This window comes from Scophthalmus maximus, chromosome 10 (genome assembly GCF_022379125.1).
Source record: "Scophthalmus maximus strain ysfricsl-2021 chromosome 10, ASM2237912v1, whole genome shotgun sequence".
Lineage (NCBI taxonomy): Eukaryota > Metazoa > Chordata > Actinopteri > Pleuronectiformes > Scophthalmidae > Scophthalmus > Scophthalmus maximus.
The window spans coordinates 9,908,972-9,935,522 of NC_061524.1; the positions used below are offsets into that span (position 1 = coordinate 9,908,972).

The window sequence follows — 26,551 nt, forward strand, 5'->3', positions numbered from 1 at the left end:
AACAACTCAGACGACCTGGGTTCTAATTAGCTGCAGTTGAATGTGCGAGTATGCTGTTTGCGTACATTTGTATAAATGCAGGCTTAGGCTACATGTGATCCGATAAACCACACAGTGTGCAGCTCAATGTGCTGAGTGTCTGTGTGCATTTTAATAGCACTCTGATTGGAGACAGATGGAGGCCAACACGCAGAGGTAGCTCAGAGAGCCTCTGAAATGGAGAGCGTTTGGAGAGGACTGGGGGGGGGGGGGGGGGGGGAGAGAGAGAGAGAGAGAGAGAGAGAGAGCAAGAGAGAGAGCGAGAGAGAGAGAGAGAGAGAGAGAGAGAGAGAGAGAGAGAGAGAGAGAGCGAGAGATCAGAGAAAAAATTTAAACAAAGTTGGGAGAGACAAGGCCAAACAAATGAGGACGTCCCCCTAAACCAGTCTGAAAGGTGGGGACACTGAAGGCAGGAAGATATGTGAGGCAGCGTGCCACTGTACGTGTGCACCCGTGTGTGCGCGCGCATGTGTAATTCGCTGTGCCTGGACGCCAGTCTTGACGAGGTGATAAAAGCTTGTTTCCTATAAACACTAATGATGTTCATTAGTGAAGGCCTGAGGAGGCCCACGGGGCAGCACAGAGTGACTGTGTTTGTGTGTCTCTGTGTCAGTCAGTTTGTGTCTGTGCTATCGGACCTGAATCCTATTAAAGTGGCTGTTATTAGTGCCCATCCTGAGTCTAATTGCTGGTGTAATTGTCCTGACCCAACACGTCCACCGGAGCTCCCGAAGGCAGCAGCTCACCGAGCCCGTTAAGTGCTCAGTGAGGCATCTACATCTCACTCAGTGAGCAAAGAGAATATCCACATATCTTAACCATAATCTAAACCTCTCGCAAATGCGACAATCAACATCCATCATACGATAACCATCTTAACTATTTAATCTGTAAATAGATTACAAATTAATGCACCAGAACTTGACATTAAACTTCCAATGGAGCCTAAACAATTACTTATTTTTGCCAACTAGGCCAATAGCCAGCGGTTAGATCCCAAGCTGATGTCCACAAAGCTGCCTCATCTGCTGGTAATCGGTGCCCCAGCACACAGTGAAGAGCAGTGGTGTGTCCCACGGAAAGGGCTGCTCTGAAGACCACAGACACAACGCAATCTGGACACCACATTTCATCGGTTTTCCTCCATAAACAACCTGTTTCACTTCACCGGGGCTAAATTAAAACCCCTCCAATATGAAATAAAAGCAACTTCCTGAATCCCTTAACACCCTCCTCTATCCAACTGGAGGGCCCCTGAAGACACACAGCAAAGGATGGTGGGTAGGTATGTGCTGGACGAGGGAAACTAGTGTACACTTATCCACTTTCAAGTGTGTTTGATGAACAACTAAAAACTAAAACACTGGAAATTTTTCCAAACCATTATCCTCATGCATGACAGTAATTTCCCCAGGACAACCTTCCCTTTGTTGGGGCAAATCATTACAGGTAACACATATGGATGAAAAGAGACATTTAAAAAGGGTTTTTTATTACCCTGTCAACAGGCCAAAGGAAATACATACCTCTAGTGGTGAATCACAGAGAAATCTCCGGAACTGTGGAAGGAGATGGGGGGGAGGGGGATAGAGAGAAAAACAGTTAGTTCTCTGGGTCACCAACTTTTTCAGAAAGGCATAAATGAAAACCATACACGTCTCCATTGCTGTCCTACATAGTTTATCACTCCCTGTTCTCTCCTCACTCAGGTGTCACATATCAAATGCAGCCTCCCATTCACCAAGGGGCATAAAAAGGAGGACGGTATTTACACAAATGAAAACATTTATCCTATCAACTCGAGCTCACAGCTCAGGGAGGACATAGTGACGGCTTAAATAAGCAGCATCACTGATGTCAAAATAGCCTATCTCTTAACACTCTTTAAAATGCACATCAGATATCAATTACTGGGGGACTTTGTCTGTGGAAACATTAAATCTTTCTTCCATTCTCTCTTCTATTTCCTGTGCTCCCTTTTTTTTTTGCGCCAGGGTTGAGAGCATTGAGTTTACAGAAGAGCTTACCCACAGGGACTGGAGTCAAGCATAGCACGTTCCACGTTTGGAATTGGCCGAAGTGGAGCAGTGATTGACAGCTTCAAGACTGTCTCAAGGCACATCTTAGCCCAATATATGAGACATAAAGGTGGTCATGCATAATATACATCATACAGTATTTAAGATATATTTGTTGTAAAAGAAATTCTCCAACAGACAGAAATTGCCAATAGCTAATATTTTAATATTAATTTAATTTTTTTTTCTTTTTCTGGAATCTTGTTATTGTCAGGGTGGAATATAGCACAAAAACTAAAACCTCAACTTGACATTCTTTAAGGTGGCTTAACAGGAGGTAAACCACATACAACATTCACAGAATAATGCATAATAATACAAAAAGTAAAGTCAAATTGTCACTGACAGCAAATAAAAAACAGGCTAGTACCTGGTTTGCATTAAAGGCGAGAACCAATATATCAACCCAATACCTCTCCCTCCACTTCTTAAAGATTGCAAGGCCAAAGCCAATGAAAATCGATAGCTCTACTGGCTTCTCTGTTACTCATGATATAATCTCTGTCATGATTGCTTGTATTTGGAATACGACCAGTCATTCAAAGACTCTCTAAACAAATGGACACATCCACGTTTATTTGCTGTTCACGAAGCAGCTCTACAAGTTACTGGAAATTCCCACAAGCACACCAACATCCTCCGTTTGTGTGCGAGTGTGTCTGTGCACCGCCAGAAGTGCTGCTAGTTACAGTGATGACTGCTGACGGCATGGTTCACTGGGTGGGACAGTCCTGGCTTAGGTGCAACTCAAAACTCCTGCCAGTAGCCTGAACTCATCCAGAAGAGAGTGTGTTTCTCTGTTGGTCTGCCACAGCTGACGTGCGTGTTGGTGACACTAATACAGTGTTCTCCAACACGGGGGTTGTTTTGGCAGAGATGAGCTAAAGAATTATGCACCGTCATCTGTCATTTCCATTTTACCTTTGCCTGAGGCAAACACCCAAACAGTTTTCACTGCCTTTTAGACGCGCTTTTAGATTCTTGTCAGAAAAAATTACTGAATACATCAAATATTAGTTTAAAACACAAAAAAAACATGCTTTTGTAGTAATGAACATCACAACACAATGCTAGACCCTGATTACCCCTGATTCGACCTCACACCAGGATGGAGAGGAGAAGACGGAATGGACAGAATTGGTCAGACACACAACTCAAGGCCATCAGGTCATGAACATAACCCCTGAGCCTTCGTTTATCCCATGAATATGTCAAACTTTCAACTAGCATGCAAATTCACTCATACATATTATTTAATGTACATATATCAAAACTGAATTCACCTGCGAAAGAGAAAAGGATTTTAGGAATGCAATTTCACGCTTTCGTTGACTAATATGGAAATTATGTCTGTTTAGTCAACAGTGCTCTTTGCTCAGGCGAGAAAATTGTGATCAAGATCCCCACCTGTGTAACCCTGCCAGTAAAGTGTAATTTTCCCCTCCTGATTCTGCAGTGACTACTGCTTTGCCAGTCAACAAATTACCAACAGCAAAGCCTCCCGATGTGTAATATCGCTGAAGGGCACAAATTAAACTTTAGTTTAAAACTCACAAAAAATAAAACAAAATGGTTTACCTACAGAACAACAGCTGCAGTGATTAGCTGATATCATTTACAGGTCGACCGTGCTACGACACTGGCTGCCCTCTCAGGTTGACTTGGTAGTAAAATGCTCTTTTAATTGATTATACAAGAAATCTACAAGTGTGTGAACCCGGATGTGTGTGTGTCAAGTACTGAGGACCTCGGCTTCACCTCCATCAGGCACTAAACAGGGGGTTTCTGGGTAATCATAGCAAGAGGAGTGAGTGGAGCACAGCAGCCTTGTTAACCCTGCTTGGCTGGGCTCTGCTCTGCTCTCCTGGAGCCTGGCAAAGTTGACCACAACCTGGTCACTGACAAACAACAGACCGCACGTTACTACCAGGCTGACACATAAACTCATTAACAGACACACACTCTGCAAGAGACGGATGGTCTAATGTGAGGGCATGGTCACTCGGGCACAAAGACAGTGGGGGTGCAATTAAGAGAATACAATCTCAGCTTCCTTTATCTAATACAACAACACATATGCCTGTAAACACAGCCATGTCCAGAGCACCTTCTGGAACGTTCTCATCACCAACACATGGAGTCCATCACTTCCTCTCCAACTCTCCCTTTCTTATAGTAAACACATCTGTGTACAATTAGGAGGGCAAGCAGCCGTCTCTATCTCTCACTCACTCTCTCACTCACTCTCACACACACACACACACACGTACACACACACACACACACACAGGTCACATGTCTTCACTCACACACATACAGTACAGAAAAACACGCACATCTCTGCTTAAGCCTAATTGCCACTCAGTCCCCTTGTCACCGAGCTCTTTACGTGCACAGATTGCTGAGCTTATCTGAGCGACAAGGTGCCTGTATTCACTCTCACATATACAAAACATTAAAAACAATCCCAGTGTAGTTGTTTCTCTTTTTGCCAAACTTCTCCTGACTAGATCCTGGTATATATATATCAGTGCGATGCTGAGCCGCTTTAGGAACATAGCTGCAAGTGGACCTATAATGATAATGCTAATGCTAATGATTTTTTAATTATTGTAAATAAGCATGTTGCAAATAGATTTAAGCTAAAGTTATTTTCCATTTTTACTGATAACTTTTTTATTTTTCCATTTCTTTTCCATTCCCCCAGCACGCCCACCCTTTTTATTTTATTTTTCGTGTCTTGGTTAAGGCTCTGGCCATCAAGAAGAGTACATACAGATTTAACAGGATTTGTTTTCCTGAAAATGAATGCCACATGTGCAGGAACTCAGAGTCACGGCTCAGCAAAACAGTTAAGAACAGTAAGTGCGAGTTAGAGTGAGTGCGTGTGTGCGTGCACACGTACACACAACTGCAAATATGAGCTTCAGCTTTATCAGTAAACCAGGTTTGGACGTGGATGGGATAATGTCTGGCTTCCTTCCAGGCATTGTATGAAAGGAAATGCATACATCCTTAAACAAATAAGGCCGTTCGCTCCAGGACATCATATTGTCTAATGACAGGTTAATTCAACTTGGACAAACACACAATCTCTCCTATTGCCTGGCTTAGAGCCAGGCTGATGGTATTCAACACTGTCCCGAGGTAACACTTTAATAGATTAATAAATACCTCTGCAAATACTCAATGACCCAACTTCCTAGGTAGCAACAGGCCTATATGGCACCAGATTGAGGCATCAACACATCAACAATGTGTTTCTCATTTCTCTATGAATGCCACAGGACAATGGGAAGTTCAGAGCTTCTGGGAAGAGAACAGGGGAGTTAACCAGAGGTTTGACGAGCATGCAAATAAAATCACCAGTGTTTAGTACTGCAGGCTCAGGAGTGGGTGTCACTGTGGTGAGTCCAACTAAAGTGAAAATAATTCAGTTTAATTTGTTTGAGTGGGACAGTGGCAGTGGCACAAAATAAACCTTGAAGAGGACAACATTGCATCTCAAGGGTCGGCATGATTTTTTTGTTACACAAAAGGCTGCAAAGTGGCTGATGCAAGGAAAACTTTTTGTATGGACTTGTTTAGTGCCCACCTCGAGGAAATCCCCATGAAGCATAGAACACAGTAGAGTGTGTGAATTGTACATTTTTATCATGTTATTTAAACCCAGTCAAAATTAACACAATGATTCGATTCAGAGTCCATTCATTTCTCTACACCTCTCGCTAAAGTAGAGATGTCAGGGTGAATTGCAAAGAATGTGTGTAATGAAAACAACCTTAATTCACACTTTTACACTACACTGCATTAAGTCAGTATCCAACCCGGAAAGTCAATCAAAAAGTTTTTTCCACAGCTCCACACCTTTACTTTTTTTTTTTCATATGTTATTCCTCTCATTCTCAAACCCATCCGATCCCTGCACAGCTATAAACCTGAAGCTGTGCATACAAACACACATAAACACACATTCCCTATTAATAGAGCCAGTGTTATGGAACTAGGAAAGAATCTGCCACAGTCTGCCCAATCTGACAGCTTTTATTATTTATTAATTACCTTACTTTTACAACCTGGAGAATTCAGTAATTTACTGAGGCCTGCTGGCAGGAGGGTGGAGGAGGAGGTTGTTTTTCCAGCCCTAAGGGACAAAAGGCCCTCTCAGGTTAGTGAGGATGTCCAGCAATCCTGCACCCCGAAGTCTAGTGCTGTGACTAGACTTCTCATGTTTATATATAAAGTGGAGAAAAATGGAGGTGTGAACTCTCTCGCTCTGTAGTCAAAGGTTTACAGATTACACATATACAAGAATTATTAAAACTCGTACAGTGAAACATATAAATGATTGTAATAATATAGCAGGGCTATTGAATGCTACAACTGTCATTGGAGATTAAAAAATAAATCTGCAGGAAAACCCCCAAAATAAAACAATATAAAATAAGAGAAAAGCCGCAAATTCTCATGTGTATAAACAAGCATGTGCAGTTGTGGCCTAAAGTAGGTGCGGAAAAAATAATCATGCAGTACCTCGCTCTCACTACATTCGCTGGGGTCATCACCATGAATGGCCATCTGATAGCGGGCGTACAGTGCCACCGACTGCTGATAGGATGCTGCGAATTGTGGGTCTTCAAAGCTGACCGGCACTAGCCTCACCTTCAAGCACAGGGTGTGGAGGGAAAGGAGCAATAAGGAAAACTGGAGGGAGTTTTTTTTTTTTAAAGGTTGACAATGATTGCGAATATGGTGAGTAATTAGGAAATGCACTCTTGTTAAATGATACGGAAGAAGGATAGATGCTCTGAAGGAGTGGACAGTGTCAACAAAAGAGGTTTTATACAAGAGTGTTATACAAGTGCGTTGGCATTTCAAGGTTCACATCAGTCTCCTAGTCCCCGAGGCAAGTTGGTAACATGGTACGTCTGTTTTGAGTTTTGAGACTTGACTTTGTGATTTGATCAGATTGTTGTAGAAAAATAGGACACATGAACGCGAGAAAACAATGGGATTCTAGGAGACTGAGTGAGATTTTAAAATAATAAGATGTGGGGACACTTGAGGGTGAGGCTAGTGCACTGCCCAGATTTAACCACAGATCGCACGGAGAGGATTGGGAACTCACGATTCAAAACGGAGCGTGTAAGGTCCAGAATGTCTGAATAGATCCTCTCAGCTAGACACATACAGACACTACAGACTCCTCTCAGGAAGGTAAACAAAGTTACACAGACTGCACGCACAAGGGAAATTGTCTTTACCTAATCCTTAATTGAAATGAGATCCCAGTTCAACCACAGGAAACTATGTTGAGACTAGGTAAATGTGTGGAGGTCAGGTGGGTTCAGCTGACGAACTGGCCCCACAACAGCTCAAGACTAACGACGCAACCGGCCGACTGAGGGCCAACTCCAACACCTGGAGAAACACTGCTCTCAACCATGGCGTAGGGAAACATTTCCCCCTCCAGTTCCTCCCGCTTTAACTCACGCAGGTATACACATACACTCGCTTTACTACTGACATGTTAATTAACTTTTTGTAATTCATAAAGACATTTTGGTTTATTCCCCTGAGACTTGATGACAGAAAGTTTAAGTCTAAATTTTAAGTTTACTAATTCCAATCTCTGATCCTATTTTTATTTGAACCTTCAAATCTTAAAAAGTCAAAAATGTAGATACCATTACATACTTAGCGTACAAACATAACATGTTATTTGTTTTAAAAAGCAACAACAATCTAGAAGTTATTGAACCAATGACAATGTTTAGTCCATTATATTATTTAAAACGTGAAAAAAAGGAATCGATTGATTAGAAATCCTTTTGACGGCCCTGTAGGTACCTTCCCTCCCTCCCTCCCTGGGTCCCCCTAGAGCAGGTTGACCTATGCGCCCCCCACCCTCTGACCTGGCTCTCAGAGGGTTTGTCGGGAGGGTCCTTGTGAATGGCCATCTGGTAGAGTTTGTACACCTGGTAGGAGGCGTCGAAAGAGGCTGTGAACTGCGGGCTAGGGGGAGTGGAGCGCACTAGCCTCACCTTCAAAAAGAATATGGGTAGACAAGGGTTAACATCGAAATGAAAGCACTGAGAACAACATAAGTGGTGATAAAAAAGACCCATTACAAATAAAAGAGAGAAACATTGTGAAAGAACTGAGAAGAGAGAAAGAGGGGGAGAGACTGACATGAGCACACCCCCCGAATCTGAGTGACAAGAGTTTGAACCATTTAACAAACAAAATGCAAAATGGTCCAGTTTGGATGTTTTAGTCTGTAGAATTTATTTCTATTATTTCAGCTTAAGTGAAGTGCTTAGTTTAATGAGTGGCAGCTGTAGCCTGACGAGAGAGCAAAAACAATACAGAGTGGGGTGTGTTCTGTCCATCTCTATTGTGACAGAAAAATGGAAGTTGTTACTCAAGAAAACAGAGAATAATAAAAAAAAACATTTGCTGTACTATTGATAGTTCTCAAAATGCAGAAATAACCATGAGCCTATTTACTGTAGTTTGTATACGAGTCCATTTCCAGTGCTTCACCATGTCATCTGAGAACGAGAATTTAATCTTGAGTCTGAGACACAGACTGCTCGTCTGTGTATGTATGTAATTATTATATCAAATATTTAACCCAGAGTCCATGTTCAGCTAACATACCCCGAATTAACAAGACAATATTCAAGCTACCACGTAAATTATCCCATACATACAGATGCTTGCTGCATAATAAACTTGGCATAAACATATTCATAATTCCTATGTGCAACCTCACACAGAATTTCTTATTGCCATTGGTGCAGTGCAATGAATCAGGCTTAATGGGGAGAATAACAAGAAGCCTGTGATAGAGAGAAAAACTGGCTGCGTGTTGTTATTGTCTCACAATTTTAAGGAGAATTCAACTTTCTCATCCTCCAACCCCATTTAATTAACCATCTCTTGGTTTGGAAGCTTTTGTTGGCCACAGAGGCTTTGCCATATGATTCCCCGGCACAGAAGAACTGAACCTGGGGTTTGTTTGAGTTGGATCTAAGTGGGTCTCTCTCATATGACCACTTGGCATCCACATCCTTTAGTCCAACAGAAATGTTGGGCCTCTAACATAAAAGGACTACACTCAAGTTCGGTCTTTTTGATTTTGTTCTAAAGCCAGTGATATATTGACAGGCTGAAATCTTTTTGGTGGACAGACACGGCAAAAGCTAGTGGACGGAGTGAATATGAAATCTTAATAACTCTCACAACAGTTTGGAAATTTAACACCTGATTCTGATACTTTTGGAAAAAAAAAGCAGTGGCTTTTGTTTGGTTTTAATCAAAATGAAATTAAATCATGTTTTCTTAAAGTGAATCTGTAAGACCTTTCATTACACCATTATAAAGTAAAATAACAGAGAAAACAACTATTCCATGTAAGCAATGGGAGATTAAGAGGAAAATGCTATGATAATATTAGAAATGTGTGGAGAAAAGCCTCCCGAGGGAGATTGTGGGTGAACAGTTCCACACTTTCCAGAAGAACCTGAGGGGCTCTGAGTGATGTTCTCACACTGACCCCTGGTGGTGGATAGTCAAACCATATGGATTTAGGACCAGGACAGAGATTTACTGTATGGTATAGTACATAAATCTAAACGTGTCTTCCCTGTCACTGTGACTTATCTCTTTGCTATGCAATCAAATCAAATCTTCTCTGCCATCACAGATACTACACTCTACAGCAATCCGCTCAACCGAGCAGTTCCTTAGAAAGTAGGTGAGCCCGTGGCACCACCAAAGCAAAGAGCAGCTTGTTCACTAACTTTCCTCAATATTTACATATTTCTATATTTCTCTTTAAATATGTCATATGTATCCTGCAGTGTATTCTCATCAGTCAAGTAGCATGACATGTTTAACAGATGTGTTTATGATGAAACTGAGCTGGACTGCGTTTAATTACTCTGGTATAAACATCCATCTTCTGGTGCTGGTTTGAAAAGCTCTTTTAACTCAGTCAACAATTACTAAAACCCAAAATGCAGCATCACATAGATTCATTAATCTGCTTATTACCCAAACTGTCCTTCAGCCACAAATTCTTCAATAAACACCTAAATGTGTCACATTGAGGCTTCTCTCAATTATTTCACTGGTAGAATATAAGTAACCTTCATTTGAAAAGGATAACCTTGTGTTCATGCCCATTAGTGAAATTGTACAATAATTGCAGGTAAACAAAATTAATCCCATTAAAAAGAGCTGACCGGGAGGAGGTCTTGTCGGGGTGTAGAGACGAGAGACAGACACTGCCTAGTTCATCACTGCATCTGGCTCAAATCTTGGTCAAGACCAGGAATGACGTTACTCTACCAACCTCAGCTTGAGGCCTGCGCCAGGGATCTTTCTACATTGTTCTGCTCCCTGCCAAAAGTTCATTTCCATGTCCTCTCATGCCGGCTGCATTGGGAGCTGTGGTTTTAATGTCATAAGAAGGGTAACGCGACCCAGTGTGTGTGGTGTGCCTGTCATTTGGTTGAATTCAAAGTGGGACGAGTTGGTTTTTCCACTCTGCTGTGGCCAGCTATCCTCTCTGCACACATAAACACATGGTGAAGTCACTGGGGTTAAGGAAGAGGGCTCTATGAAACCAAATTTTTGAGCTAACTGTGTCCAAATATTCTGGACACTTGACAGTTAAAAGCAACCAGAGTACTGTATATTTTTTTTAAATGGCGACAATAATCACAATAGGCTGATGTTTATTCCAAGTCACACAAAAAAGGGAAAAGCTAGCACGTACTTCATATTTCTGCTCACCTCAAGGCAATGAGAAGAGTTGTCAGGAAAAGACTCATAGATGAAATCTTCTAGGGTTTTGGGTTGGCTGGTCTGAGTGGGAGTGGATGGGGTAGGAGAGTCGATGGAAGAGACTCCATCAGTGTGTTGTTGTCTCATCTGATCCTTCTGGAGACGTCGCTCCTTCCTCAAGTCTTTGGCCTTCCGACATGGCGGCCGACTCGGATCAGCTCCAATCCCTGCACCCCAGAGAAAAGAGAGGGTGCCAGTTAGAGGGGGGGGTTTCACAAAAACAGCCTTCTTTATGTATTTCCATGCACAAGACAAAGTACCACATTGTCAAAGCCTTTCCAGATGAGAATGTGGAAGGAAAAGAGGAAGTTATAAGAAATAACTCAATTTGGATGAAGATACGAACAGAAATACTTAACACGGGAGTGAGAAAGGTGGTAACTTCAAGCTGCTGGTATTGATAAGTCTCAAATTTGGGGCTGGTTTTTGTGAGTGTTAGACCGTGTAGCCGATGTTTTCTTTCCCTGCCGCTCTGGGCAAATGGGCTGCCATGTTTGATTTAGCGTACCCCTTGCCTGAGAAGCCCGTCTCAACAGAGAGCCCTAATGAAGTCATTTTCTTGTTTCCCTGCCTTAATAATCTTTAAATTACATCACTGCTAAGGAGGCTATAAAGCAACATGGTCTGCGTTAGTTAGGTCCAAGTGGTCAGCAGCTAGCTAGTGTGTATTTATAAAAGAACACAAGAAGCAGAAGACATAATGATTTCAAGGGTGTGGTTTTTTTTTAATAAAGACAATGAAGAAAAGATGACAGGCCTTGGTTAGCTGGTGTGGAAACATGAATTGGTAGCTCTGTGGTTGCTACTAACAGAACACACACTCCATACACCTCAGTTTTTCTCTCTCAACAAGACGTGAACATTCTCGGTCTGGAGCAACTCAATCTCTCCCCGTTTCCCTCTCTCGGTCCCCCTCCTCATCCTTCTGCCGTTTCTCCTCCTCCACCACCACCTCCTGGGCTCTTGCCAAGGCCTCCAGCTCTCCGGGCATCCCATGTCAACAGTTTACACGCCCACATCCTGTTTGGAGCAATAAGGAAACAAGAGCCATTTCCTGCTTGTCCTATTGCCAGCCGTCACCATCAGCTCACTTACTAACTTACCCCTTTGTCAATGTCAAGAGAAAGAGAGGGACGCCCTGTCCTGACAAAAATGCCCAGGGTTCACCGGCAGGGCCCAGCTTCTGCTGACTCAAACTCAAGGTCACTCATTTTCTACTGTAATGTAAATTATATCCTGCAAATAGCAAATATTGAAAACAGCAGGAGCTGTGTCGTAATACTGGCTTATATCAATAGTTCTGTGATCTGGGTTTTGTATCACTAACAGTTGTGTTCTTCTTGTGAACTGTTGGTATCTGAGCAATTGGCATTCAGAGGATCCCACTAATGTGTGTCTGCTTCTTGTATGATATCAATGTCCCTGCTTGCTGCATTTGTCTTTAAAGCAAATGACTGGAGGCACGACAGGAGGGAAGCCTTTCTCGGGTATAAACATACAACCCTGGGAGTTATAGTGTGGTCAAATGGTTTTCCTGTCAGAGTAAACACAGCAAGGTCAAGAGCAACTGGAGTCTGGACTGTGTTCATCACACTGACTCAACCACAAACACATCAACCCTTATTCACACTCACTCTGTCCACGTGCCTCTCTCCCTGCTTCACTCACACACACACACACACACACACACACACACACACACACACACACACACACACACACACACACACACACACACACACACACACACACACACACACACACACACACACACACACACACACACACACACACACACACACACACACACACACACACACACACACACACACACACACTTTCTCTTTCCTCAGACACAGGTACTCCTGAGGACAGCGTATGCAGCCGTGGTGAAGATAAAGTCTAACAGATCAGTTCCTGTGGAAGACAGATGCTCCCGTTCCGGCAGTTAGCACTTCATAAAAGCTATGACACCCTCCCTCCCCGTTTCCCCAAGCACACATATGACTCTGTGAATCAGCGTAAACTGGCTAGAATTGAGAAATACTGCTTCATTACCTGTAAACATGTAGAGGCACAAAACAGTTGCACTGTGGGAGGGGGACACTGTAAACTGTCACAAAAATAATACATTTTAAAAAACACGAGGGTTGGGGGTACAGTGTCATTTTGAGCGAATCTCCTGTACAAAACAACACATTTTGGCCATTAATGGAAATGCTACAAGTTAAACTAATACCACAATCTTCACACGGACACAGTGATGAACACTGTTCTTTGATGGACTTGCCTAACCCCTAACCTTAGTAATTGTTTCGGAACAAAACTAAATCAAGATTTTGCTAATATTTCATAGAAAGATCCTACAGGGCAATTCAAATGGTTTCAACCTGCGTTTTGGTATTGAATAGTTCCCTAGACAGCACCGTCTTCTGGATTGATAAAGGGCTTCATTTCAACGTGAAATACAAATACATGCATGCAAGTTTCACTGCTTGTGATTCCTTGAAATGCAGACACAGCTTTGCAAGCACACAATGTTCCATATGCCCTTCTGTATCTGTTTATCTCTGGCTTTATGTCCGCTATATGGCAGATGGGAAGCAATGTTTTCTCAAGCTATAACTGGAACCTGCCCAAAGCTATAAAGAGCTTCAGTCATAAAGCTACAAGAGAGATTAGTCCAGGTGTTTTCGGTTGGAGGTGAATAAGCGGGGAGTGGAGAACCACTGGCTCAACATAGTAAATCCTCTTTGCGAGCCTCCAACACAGGCTTTTTATTTTTGACCGTGTGAGGAAGAGGATTCTGGTGCTGACACAGATGTAAGGGTAGAAACACACTGGCAGTGCTGAAGTTTTTTTTTGGTATGTTTATGTCTGCATCTGGATCAACCTGTACCCATACCAAGCTTCCTGCTTGAATACACATAATTGTCTTTTGATTAATGAGCATGGGGCCTGTTCTCGTTAGAAAAAAGTGTCTGAGGCTGGAAACATGAACATTTGTGAGAAGTGTTGCTTCCTGTATAATGGGAGTTTATTATCTTACTATGTTAGTGTTATTAATTCCTTACAGTGAGCTGGCCGTGAGGACATCCTGTACCAGAGACTAAAGAGGAGAACATGACAGATAAGCCCAAACCAGACACGCTCCTGAAAACACTGAAGACACAGCAGCCTTATTCACCAAGCTGCTACACAGTGGAGTCTATCACAAAGTTAACAGTGACACCTTCTGGCAGGCAATGGTGTAGTAGAAAAGTGGAAGCTTTACAGTTGACTGTAACAAACTTTCATTAAAGCTTCAATCAGTCATCAAACCACATGATTAAGGTCAATTCCCCCAAAAAATACTAGACAACCAAAATGTACAAATAAAAAATAGAAAACGGCAACAAAACAAGTTTTTGTTTGGTGTAGCAACCAACGTTGGTCATAGGATAGACAGCATGAGTTACAGGAGTCACACAGACACAGTGTGGAGCCAGGAAGGGACATGACCACAATTATCAGACTAAATGTAGGAGATTTTATTGTGGATAATCAACTGCCTGCCTCTTAAAGCTGATAACCAGCCATCAGTCACAGGTCCTAACATCCAAGCTACTTGAATAGTGAAGACTCAATTCTAGATTTAACTTAGACAATAGACTTAAATCATACTCCCCACAAAAATACCTTTATTATACATTCATATATATATAAATTATTATAAGAAACCTATTTCATTTCACAATAATTCATTTCGTTAATTTCAGTGTAACCCAAAACAATTTTACAAAAAAACAATACATTTATACTTATACACATCCCATGAACGAAAAAGTATGAAGTATATACAACATTGCTACAAGTATTATTCACACTGTAAATAATTGAGTTCTTTTAGCCTCTTCTCTAACAACTCATTAACTGACCAATACATGTAGCACGTTCATAATAAGGATGCATGAACCAACAAAGTATGCGCTGCTATATACAAGCTAATGGCTACATGGAGGGCTGCAACTGTTACTATTATCAATAAAACTGCCATTTTTTTTCTTATAATTTCCGCCGCAGAAATACTTTTTTTTTTTTAATTGCTCATTTTGTTTCACCAAAAGTTCAAAACCTAAGAATAGCAGTTAAAAAATGATAGTGCAAGTGATTATGGATTATGTCATTTTGGCCACATCGCACAGCCCTAGATTAACCGATTGGCTAATCTTTGCAGCTCTAGATTTGTGGTTATTGTTCTTAATGAAAACCAAAAAATGTTATTGGTTTGGAGAGGGAAAAAAACATGTAAAGCTGTCCCGATAAAGGAAAATAACAGAAGGCGATGATATATTACATTACAATGAGTAGCTGTAATGACAAACAAAAATTGTGATACTCCATTTTCCACAGCAGCCAGAACAAGCAGTTAATAGAAGGCATTTGAAAGGGAACTAGATTTCTTACCTTGTTTTGTAGGTGTGGCTGTTGTTGGTCCATCTAGGACAGACACTTGATCCTTCCTTGATGTTTCTGAGCCTGTAGGTGCAGCATCCGCTGCCTCCTTCTCAACTTCTGTGATAGCAGGACATTCTGCTACTTCCTTCTGGATGTCTGTGACAGCAGCACACTTCACTTCTGCGTGACAGACTTTGCTCAGTTCCCGTGGACCTGCTTCTCCGCACACGGAGTCCATTGGCTCGGCTACAACGCAAAAATTCGATACCACTTACACATGTGTTCTACGGAGCCTCAGTACCAACACTGTTTTGAGTTAGTGCCCAACTCTCACTGTAGTTACAACCATGCACTCTGCGGCATCAACACTCCGAGTGTCAACTGTTTGCAGTTTTATTCAATTTCCATCAATGTACTCACACAAACACAGAAAATTATAGGTTATTATAACTATTTTACAAAAAAAACCTCTCACCATCATCCTGTCCTGTTGGTAATTCCCCTTTGGAGATGAATTTGCTCAACTTCTTCATTATTTTCTTGTTGGATTTGGAAGGTTGAAATTTCAGTGCATGACACCTTGAGAGAGGGCACAAAGGTAAATATTTGGTTAGGACAATATTTTTGCATATATTTTTGCTATTATAGAAAATGTAATAATATTACTACTATTCAATACATTCATCTCCAACAACAATCGGCCATCATAATATGTTTCCATGTTTCCGATCTCGTCAGATTCCACAGCAGCATGAATTACAGGAGGAAATCTTAAATATTATTACCTGATGGTATACTGTGGACAGCATGTCTTGTTCATTATGGGCTTATACACATATTTCCCACTTCTGAAAATGAGAAAATGAACAGCTTTTATCATAAAATACAGCATCAATGATTCGAAATATCCCAAAATGATATTTCTTGAACTATATGAATGATATAACTATGTAAGTATGCGGGCACTGGGTCAAACCAGGCGACAGCTACTCACCTCCTCCACCCACGATCTATGAGGTCTTGGTAGTCTTGTACTGTCATGGTGTGAGACCACATCCCTGTTGAAAACAAAAAGAAGCATTGCTGCTTTAAATCATTTAATTGATTCCTTATGACTTACATTTTGCTATGTCCACTGAAAACCAGAGAACAAAACACTTCATGTGATGTGCTGTTGCTAGTAATAGGCTCTCACTCACAGTAACAGTCAGACACTCACGATGAACCAGTAATGCCCAATTTGAAACTGTCAACGCTGGGTTCTGATTTCGCCTCCTTTTCAAAGCTAGTGAAAATAAGGCTGACATAAAGCATTTACAATTTCAAATAAAGAATAATTAAGGGGTAATTTGTCAATGAGATGATCAAGTCCGGTGGAGAGTCCATGTTGTTCTAAAAGTTCATTCCCACGATGCTTTAAGTCCCCCCTGGAAACAAATGTATTATTTGTAGAAACAGCAGCTTGGATCCTTCTTCCCAGAACTGACATCTGAGCTCTCTTCTTTCAGCTTTTGACCTTTTCTTCTGCAACTATATACACAGTTTGCATGTGCACTCACAAACACACACACATGCACGCACGCACCAAATATGAAGTCTCTATGGCAAGACCGCTTTCAGTTTACGATCTAAATCAACCGAGGGATCTGATTGTATACTAGCTCACACAACACACACTAAGTTTGCAACTGAGTATAATGTTCCATGTCCCAGGAGACGGGTGCTTAGTAAGAGTCCACAGAGACGAGGCAACCAACACAGTGCGATCCAACAGAGCGGCGCACACTACACTGAAGCAGTAAATGACTGGATCAAGACAAGTACCAAGGCTTACAGATACAACAGAGACTGTGTGTTTTCTTTAGTGACAGCAGAAAACAATTTAAGAGATGGTTACTATCATTACTAGAACACCATTTAAGGTATTCAAAACAATGCGTACTAATGAGAACAGGTTACTAAATGGTAACAATGAAAAATTATTTCCAAATCCATGTCAGTGGTGCAGCTACACAGAATGCTGCACAAATAATATTAACAGTATTTGCATTTTGGTCTTCAATGTCATTTTTTTAAAGAATAAATTGTATAATGTATAATATGATTGGCATTTCTAGGGTTTAAAGCAAATCAAAATGTATAACTGTTAAACTTCGAGAACAGAAGTTTCAAAAGTTTCAACAATTAGTACATTTAGAAAATAACTGGCCAAGTCTCATACCTGTAAACCAAGAAAACTGTCAACTAGTTAGGCAGGAAGTCCACGGTTTAAAACGGTAATAGTTCTAGAGTACGAATGAATCAAGTCACGCGAGGCTCGATGTCATGAGCAAAAGCTGCCGACATCGTGGCACAACAGGAGCGCCTTGCCATCGTTCACACCTGATCCAAATCTCCAGCCTCCGCCGGGGCATGACGGACACAATAACACACACGAGGGCAGATGTTGTGCTCTGAGAGTCGCATTTGTTTTGCATGTATCAACAAGACTTGATAACATCACTGCACCAAAAAGGAGGAAAGCATCGTCTCACTGATCACCTGCTTGGAAAAGTCTACAATACAACAAAGCACACGTATCTGACAACCTCTCCATTGATCTATTGAAAATACAAGCATGTCAGCTAGACTGAAACTTTAGAAATTATAGTGGAGGAAAACTGCTTGTTAGCCGGTGCCTTGATTCTTTTCAAGCTGCGGCGTTGCTTCAGACTCTATTGGCCTGAACCTTTGAAGACTGTTACTGACCATCTACAGGAGTTACAATCTTCCTTCTTCCCCAGCACCGTCCATGCCCACATGATGTAAGAGATGTCCACTCTTATCTAAGATTAGACAACAGCTCTCGTCTGCGGGCTTTGAGCCCAATCGCTCATTGACTTCATCAGGAACCGCCTGAACTGAAGCCTAATTATAGTCAATACTGCGTGACACCGTTCTGTCCTGCACAGAAAAATCCCTTCCCAACTTCGTACACAACCTTTTTTTATAGTCAAACTTCTCAAAATGCAGTCACATTAACCGAGGTTGTCTTTAAATTGCAGCCTGTAGACGGAACAGAACGGGACAAATACAGCAGATAACGTTTTCACTTGAGTACCATTGAGGCTACTTCCACTTTCTCTTCTATGAACGCATTCAAGGAAGTGATATTCTGGCGCTTTGGCAGGATTGAAACACACACAATCACCATAATACACGAATAAAAAGTAAGGGAAGCTCACTGGTATATTATCAAGTTTCCCTTAACTTGTATTCATTGAAGTAAACAGTCATACAGCAGACTGGGTGGACAGGCTCCTCTGTGGATTGCAGCTGCACAAGACACATAACTCCTAAATGCAGTCTAGTTTCCCACTGACTGCCAAATATTAAACAGACCTTTTGTAGAATCAGACTTACACGCTTGCGCAGGTCCGGCATTTCTTTGAGAAACTTTCTGGCGAACAGATGTGTAAACACACGATTTTGCCGTTTCCCCTTCATTTCTGATTCAGCATTTCAAGACTACGGCATACGGGTGAAATGGGGGCAGCTTCCAAGTATGAAAATTAGACAGCATTAGAAGGACACATCGGAAAGCTCCTGTCTTCAGTTTCAGCGGGCTGTGGGAACTCGGTCTCACGTTCCGTGGCGCGATTCTGCGCTTACACCTTGAGCGTGAGGCACGAGTGAGCTCAAACGACCCTGCAGCTCCGAACTACCCACGACAGACGCGCCGCACAGCAGCGACGTACCGCAGCCTGCACGTATGCGTCGTTGCTGCCCGATGGGCCTCTGATCCGGGGTCACATCGCGGGCTGCTCACGTGAGAAGGGCTCTGTCAGGCATCGAGTGCCGCACCATCCGTTACCTAGCTCGATGCTAACAGAGATGTTAACATGTCTAATGCTAGCACGTAGCTAGGTCGACGAGCTGAAAGCCACCAGAGTATTAGGTTAAGACTGGTGGTGTGTGTGTGTGTGTGTGTGTGTGTGTGAACCCTCTTCTAGAGTCGGCACATCGGGGACATCTTTGTCAACCACTTCCGACCTCGGGTATTCAATGCCAACATTAAATTAGCAAGCAGCCTTTCGAGCCCGGTCACTCGGGTCCAGCAAGCACACGGAGCTAGGTAGTTAGCATTAGCTAGTTCTGTTGCACCGCCTAGCTGCGTTTTCTTCGCCGTTCCTTTAGACACTTACCGTGAGAAAAGTTTCCCTTTTCATTTTTACAGTAACCGCAGCGGTAGCCGTCGTCCCCGCCGAAATATTCTACGATAGTACAGGACTTGTTTCCTGCCATCTTTCGTGTGGGGAAAGGTGACAGCCGAGTTCCCCCGGTGTCTTGGAAGTAGCTGCTAGCTGTCAGACCCCGCCCACAGCCGGTACGTCACCATTGCTGCGTTGAGGACTAGTGGGAGATTCGAAAGTTGTGAACATCCAGCCCTCTTCTTCCGGACCTCTGTTTTGTGGATCTGTTAGTCTGATGAGAATTTTAGTGAAATAAGCCAGTGTATTGTTTGCATATGTGTAAAATGCAAATGCAAATATATGCAAGCGTAGCAAATAGAACAGAGTCTGGAAAGATTATATTTGAAAACGGTATGATAACTAAAATCAGACTGAATGCATTTGTAAACCAGGAACATTATGATGCAGATTTACAAATAGCCCATTTGTGACAGGTAAAACACAAAAAACATGAGTAAAGAACTGTACAGCATATTTATTACATCTGTGCAAAAAAGACAAGAAAATAAAACTGAACCAAGATCCTGCACAAACAGTCAATTACAAAAACAGCGAGGGAGAGTTTGTTCATAGAAAAATAAGTTAGAAAATCACAGCTGGGGCAATGATTTATTTTTCTGCCACTATAAAACGGACTATACAGATTTAACAGCTTTGTCTGTATACCATTTGTTTCACCTATTACGTGTCACACGTACATAACGGAATTGGTTTACTTTATCAGTTGAGGTACAACCAGTCATTTTTTTCAGGAGATGAGTATTTATCTTAAAAAAGACTTGTGGTTTATGCACAGGTTCACAGGTCCAGTAAGATTAGCCTCAGTTCTGCATGAAAGCTTCCTTGACCAACATAGTGAATTTACACAGGTGATGAAGCTGCAGCTAAGTGCTATCAGGAGACACACCTTGAAATAACTGGGTAAACGTAAGTCATTTTCACTCCTGGTGATGGCTCTCTGTTTGGGCAACTAATTAAAACTCCTGTGGGGGACTGGGATGTTCTCATGTAGATATTTCAAACTGCCTTGCTCAGAGAAGTCCACCACTGTGTGCCCTTCCCCTCGAAGGATCCATTTGGTGGTCAGAAGCCCCTCCAAGCCCACTGGACCTCTGGCATGTATCCGTGCTGTACTGATACCAACTTCAGCTCCTGCAAAATGAGCACTGAAAAATTAACTCTTCTGTCCCATTTTTCAAGACGGTGATAATCTAGATCCATTAACAAGACAATATAATTGCTTTGAGGAATAAAAGCATGCCTGATAGTGTACATACCTAGACCAAACCGGTAGCCATCAGCAAAGCGAGAGCTGGCGTTCCAGAATACACAGGCACTGTCCACCTGCTGCAGAAACTGTTGAGCTGTTTCTTCATTATCTGTGACAATAACATCAGTGTGGGAGCTGCCATATTTATGGATGTGGTCCACAGCATCTTGCATGCTGTCTACCACCTCAATGCAGCACTCCAGGTCCCCATACTCTGTCCTCAGAGACTTCACCTCGGACGGGCTGAAAGTTAAATAGGATGCAAACTGGGGGCCGGCATGGATCTTGACCTGAGAGAAAACAATTACACAATAATTTATTAACAAAATTAAATAACTAAACTTTCTCTCCTGAAAGTGTCTTTGACTTTGTATGTAGTCTCATTGCGCAATAAATTTGCGATTGGTCTGAACCAACCCTTTATTCTATCATTCCATTTATCTATGTGTGCCCAAATTAGGCAGGGTTTCTGAAGGTTTCTTACGTGTTCTGTTCTCAGCATATCAATGATCTGGTCAAATATAGGAGTTCGCAACAAATCTCTGTGAATAAGGAGAGTCTCCATTGCATTGCAGGCTGCAGGGTAGTCACATTTGGAGTCCCTGACTAGAATGAAACACAAGTTAGTCCATAATTCAGTGGTTCTAGGTTACCCAATCAAGTACATTTATAATTATATTGATTAAAAGTGTATTAGTCAATTACTTGTACAACTACTAGGTGTGCAACCTGTAAAACACTGACTCAACCACAGCAAACAAAACTTCACAACTACACACGGGAAACATACCAATATCAATGGTCTTGTCTATGCTGGCATCACTGTCTATGTAGACGTGACAGACGCCCTCGCTGTGGCCCAGTACAGGAATACCCTTAGCTGCCCTTTGGATTTCCCGGACCAGCTGGGACGAGCCCCGGGGAATGATCAGGTCTATCATCTTTTCTAGTCTGCAGAGATCCTCAACTTCTTCACGCGTGCTCACCTACATGTCAATGTTTAGAATAGTACAGAATATCTGAGAACATATTGTGATCATATAAAAAAAAAATGAACACTGTGTTTAGATATTGCAATGCCTTCAGTTTTACCAGTTGAATGGCGTCTGACACTCCATGGATGGAAAGAGCTTCCTGGGTTAGTTGATGTAGAATTTTATTAGTGTTGGCAGCTTCTTTACCCCCCTTCAGTAGCAGAGCATTTCCACTGGCAATAGCCAGAGCTGACACCTGAAACGCAATATCAAATACATGAAAACTTTAACGAAGACAGTTGTAAAGAAAAAGAAAAAAAAACTCATCACCAGAGGCTAATGGTGATTAGTGTTGGACTTGACTGACCTGAGGGAGACAATCAGGACGAGACTCAAAGATGACCAGCAGGACACCAATGGGGACAGTGATCTGTTCCAGCTCCAGGTTGTTGGCCACCCTGGTCCTCCTTATCACCCGACCCACGCTGTCCATCGAGGAAACAGCAAGCTGACGAAGACCAATGGCTAGGCTGTTGAGTTTAGCAGTTGACAGACTCAGGCGGTTGATCAGAGCTTGGGAGAGACGACCTATATGGGGGGGAAAATAAAAAAAATACTATTAATGCAATACGATTCATCTCCAAATTTTAGGCAGCGAGATTTGACACAATTTGACTCAACATTATGCAATTCAAGCACTGATTGTATTTCAATGATTCTAGTACTGTGACTCAGTAAGCATCCAATTCATGCAGTTGTGTTTTGACTTCTAAAAAACACTTGTCCCTTTCACAAAGTGCATAACAATTGAAGGTCTTGTCAAATTGTCTGCCTCTCTTGAGAAATCCTTGTTGCAAAACATCTAGTATATGGCAATTTGGTTTAGCTCTTCCTCTTTCATCATAATCTGTGGCTGTGGATTATGTTTATCAGTGTCTTTTCTCCGTGACTCTGTACCTGATGCTGTTGCTAACTCCAGGTCTTTCCTGTTGGCACTGAGAATCTCATCTTTCTTTTCTGTGAGCAACTCAGCAAGAGAGTAGATGATCTCTCCTCTCTGGAAAAGCAAACACATATATTAATATGAAACTACAATCATCTTCATATACTAGTGTTTTAAACTTCACTTCACGCAGTTAGCCACACAACAATTAAGACACAAGAAACTTGCCTGTTCAGGGTTCAAGGAGGCCAAAGACCTGCCTGCGTGCCGGGCCATCTCTGTCTGCTGCTCCACAGTTGGACCTAGTGGTTTCAAAATGCACGCATCAAATATAAAAAGACAAAAACAAGTGACTCAAATATTCTACAAATGGTTCTACCAACTACCTGCAGGTTTCACTTCTGAGAAAAAAGTGCCAACTTTCTTCCCTTCCACAATGTCTGTTATGACGTGGCCTGTGACTTTAGGATGTGTGCCGCTGGCAATGACAACAGACGTCCCACCCTCTAGTGCCCACAGCGCTGATTTCACCTGATTCAGACAAAATTCCAGAGTATAACTTTACATCATTCTGCAAACTCAGTCCAGTTGAAACAAGTACACATCAAATTTTTTCTGTCATGCTGACCTTGGCTTCCATGCCACCCATGCCGACTCTTGACTTGGTGCCGTACGTGATCAACTGCTGGTCTCCAGGATAGAATATGTCGATAAGCTTGGCATCATCTGTTCCTGGGGGACTGTCATATAAGCCTGTTGGGTAGATTTTTTTTTAATTTTTCATAGAACCAAAGAAGACACTAATATGTTTTCATCAAGAAAAAAAATTGCGGTGTATATTTATTGTCAAACCTTTTACTTTTACATATGACTTACTGAAATAAGATAATAAGTACAAGCAAAGCAAAAATGGCCTATTAAAAAGGTGAAAAGAGAATTGTTATTGCTCATGCTTAAATCAGTTTAACTTGTGTCAATTATATACTGTAACCATAAACTCTTAATTTATTGTGTAAAGTTACCAAACTTTTTGGGGGGTTACCCCTTCAAAAACATAGATTGCAGGTCACAAAACTTTGAAAACACTGATTTGAACTTTGGGCAACTGTTTTGTTACTCAAAAAATAATTATATTTAGTAATAACATTGTATTTATGAATAATGACAAATTAATTAAATTATGTATTTAATTCTTAGTTGTAGATCATTTGAAAACATTTAACAGCAAATAAAGTTAACCGATATGAATGTCTTCATGTAAATCACATCACACAAAATTACTGGTTTTATCAGTACCTTCAACATCAGACAGGGCAATGAGGAGGTCTGCTTTCATTTCAACAGCCAGCCGGGCAGCCAAGCTATCATTATCTTTGATGCTCATCACCTGAAATACAAAAATTGTATTTCATTAGGCCAAAATTCAAATCACCGAATGTCACAGTCTACGGTAGAACAACAGTTTATGAGCCCCCCAGCCCCATTCAGCTGCAAAAATAAATGACGTACATTCATATGCTCTCTCCATAAAACTAAACCATATGTCCAAGAAGCAAAATGTTAGTGTGGGTGGGAATATAAGTGAAAAAAAACATACGTCTTAAGTTATGCAGGCTTTAAGCCTTCTACCATCACAATTCAGGGCCACATTTAGCATTCCCAGCATGCCCTTCACACAGTACCCACATTTCCGCCCTGTAGGTCACTGTTGGGAACAGGGGGTGCGCCAACAGCATCATTGGTGTTGATGATGGGGACTATGTTCATCCGCAGCAGTTCATAGAGTGTGCTGTTCAGGTTGCGACGCTTCTGCTCATCATGGAAATCCAGGTTGGTGACCAGAATCTACAGAAATGTAGACAGAAATGTAATAAATGGAGTCATATTCACATCATTCGCTGTCAGCATTGTATTCTGTGATGAAAATCACACAAAGTACATACTTGTGCAGTGCAGGTGCTGTACTGGGTGAACATAGCTTCATACAACGCCATCAGACCACTCTGTCCGGCAGCCGCACATGCCCTTGCTTCTAATACTGGAATTGACTGTAAAAAACAATTTATTTCACAAAAGTTAAACTTCAACAACATTCAACAAATGTATACCTAATATTTTGTGTAATTATTATGTCACTATTTATTATTCACCATTTCTTTGAGTTGGTTCTGTCCAGAATGCAAGGCTTGTCTGACACTTTGAGAGAGCAGGATCTCATGTCTCAGTCTTTGCTTCCCAAACGCCACAGCACCGCTGGTGACGATCATCATCTCCCTCCCTTGATTCTGCAGCACCGCCACCTGATAAGACACGCACAGATAATAACATTCAAGATCATCATTCAGGCCCAGATTACACCTCAGAATAAGGGATTTATGCTTTATTATGTGTGACGAGCCCACATGTGTTCACACTCAGACTAACCATCACCCACAAAATGTCTACTCTTGCCTGCATCAACTCAATTAATGTAGCTTTACCTGCTCCACTATTGAGGCCAGTCGCCCCAGAGCCAGGCCGCACTCATCACCGCGTGTCACCACAGCACTCCCCAGCTTCACCACAATGCGTTTGGCCTGCTTCAGCTCGCTGCGGTGGGCAAAGGACTTCCCGTGGGGACGTGGCAGGTAGACTGCAGAGAATAACAACAGTCACATTTCCATGCATGTCAGCATGAACCATTGTAGCATACGTGTCAAAGAGATGGTGAGAACAGTGGTCACTTCGGGTCAGAGATCTGCTGGACACTTACTTTTAGATTGTGAAAAGGCTCTGATGGAGACTGGAGAGCCATTCGACTGCCAGTTTCTGGATGGCTGGCGGGAGCAGAGGGCCAGCCTGGCAAACATGGCACTGGCGGTTGAGGGGCAACTGTGATGATAAACACACAAACCTTGTCTGATATGGGCAACTTTAAGTTATGATAGACATAAAGTGTATGGACGGCTCTCTAAAAAGAGAGCTAAACGTCTAAACGTTCACATTAATATTAGCATCATTTCAGTCATGTGTCACTGAGTTTAGCATTGTTCAGTGTTGTCACAACTTGTCACACTGACCCAGTTTAGATGCTGTCTGCACACGTTCGCTTAGGAACATTAGCTAGCCAGTCACTAGTCACCACAACAACACCCCGCATCAAGTCAACGAAGTTAGCATGTTACTTTACAGGAGGCACCTGGGGCTAGCTCGTGTTAGCTAGCGTTAGCTTTCACAGTACCTCACGGCCTAGCTTAGCGGTTATTTCTGACCAAATTAACTTTGTACAAACGCACCACTTACTTGACAACGTCAGAATCTTCACGAACCACAACAACACTTGTGAGGGCACCGCAGTCGGACACGTCGTAAGCCGGGCTGACGCTTCTGCCACATCCACAAGTACACGTTGGTCGGAAGCGCCACAAATTAGCTATTCACGAACGACATATACGCAAGATGTCTGGATGCGTTCGAATGGAAAGCTGAGAGAAACACTACGTACGTAGAAAGAGTACTTTAGATGGGCGGACACTACGTACGTAGAAAGAGTACTTTAGATGGGAGGACACTACGTACGTAAAAAGAGTACTTTAGATGGGCGGTCACTACGTACGTAGAAAGAGTACTTTAGATGGGAGGACACTACGTACGTAAAAATAGTACTTTAGATGGGCGGACACTACGTACGTAGAAAGAGTACTTTAGATGGGAGGACACTACGTACGTAAAAATAGTACTTT

At 42.1% G+C, this 26,551-nt stretch overlaps 2 protein-coding genes across 8 annotated transcripts in view; both read right to left on the reverse strand.

The window, feature by feature from the left end:
* Positions 1-19,778, reverse strand: part of LOC118284047 (arginyl-tRNA--protein transferase 1) — a 47,093-nt gene extending 27,315 nt beyond the window's left edge. The window contains exons 1-9 of one of the 6 annotated variants that reach the window (XM_035606636.2): positions 19,595-19,778; positions 16,405-16,468; positions 16,196-16,258; positions 15,886-15,989; positions 15,420-15,656; positions 10,923-11,140; positions 8,033-8,161; positions 6,651-6,779; positions 1,566-1,598 (exon numbers count right to left, since the gene is read on the reverse strand). In XM_035606636.2, coding sequence (XP_035462529.1) covers positions 1,566-1,598; positions 6,651-6,779; positions 8,033-8,161; positions 10,923-11,140; positions 15,420-15,656; positions 15,886-15,989; positions 16,196-16,258; positions 16,405-16,468; positions 19,595-19,694 — 1,077 coding nt within the window. In that variant the 5' untranslated portion in view covers positions 19,695-19,778. Of the gene's footprint in view, positions 1-1,565; positions 1,599-6,650; positions 6,780-8,032; positions 8,162-10,922; positions 11,141-15,419; positions 15,657-15,885; positions 15,990-16,195; positions 16,259-16,404; positions 16,494-18,812; positions 19,133-19,594 lie in introns of those variants that run through there. The other 5 variants (XM_035606637.2, XM_035606638.2, XM_035606640.2 and 2 more) reach the window with 5 other exon arrangements.
* Positions 19,779-20,102: 324 nt separating this feature from the next.
* Positions 20,103-26,269, reverse strand: LOC118284043 (delta-1-pyrroline-5-carboxylate synthase). Of its 2 annotated transcripts, none has more exons than XM_035606630.2 (17): positions 26,112-26,269; positions 25,582-25,700; positions 25,310-25,461; positions 24,980-25,129; positions 24,773-24,877; positions 24,516-24,674; positions 24,126-24,216; positions 23,458-23,582; positions 23,216-23,360; positions 23,058-23,131; positions 22,844-22,943; positions 22,254-22,474; positions 22,005-22,142; positions 21,703-21,898; positions 21,397-21,518; positions 20,920-21,202; positions 20,103-20,794 (listed from the first exon to the last, which is right to left on the reverse strand). In XM_035606630.2, exons 2-17 carry the CDS (start codon positions 25,676-25,678, stop codon positions 20,613-20,615), a joined length of 2,340 nt encoding a protein of 779 aa, XP_035462523.2. In that variant the 5' UTR covers positions 25,679-25,700; positions 26,112-26,269; the 3' UTR covers positions 20,103-20,612. The 2 variants fall into 2 exon arrangements, with proteins under 2 accessions (XP_035462523.2, XP_035462524.2); XM_035606631.2 differs by having other exon boundaries at positions 26,105-26,246.
* Between the last annotated feature and the right edge of the window lie 282 nt (positions 26,270-26,551).

Bases quoted from the DNA above. Each gene is read 5' to 3' on its own strand.
- LOC118284043 (XM_035606630.2), bottom strand. From the start codon at position 25,678: ATGTTTGCCAGGCTGGCCCTCTGCTCCCGCCAGCCATCCAGAAACTGG. The intron at 25,130-25,309 runs GTAAAGCTACAT...GTGTCTTATCAG, and splicing joins TGGCCTCAATAGTGGAGCAG to GTGGCGGTGCTGCAGAATCA. The intron at 21,519-21,702 runs GTATGTTTCCCG...GTTTCATTCTAG, and splicing joins AGACAAGACCATTGATATTG to TCAGGGACTCCAAATGTGAC.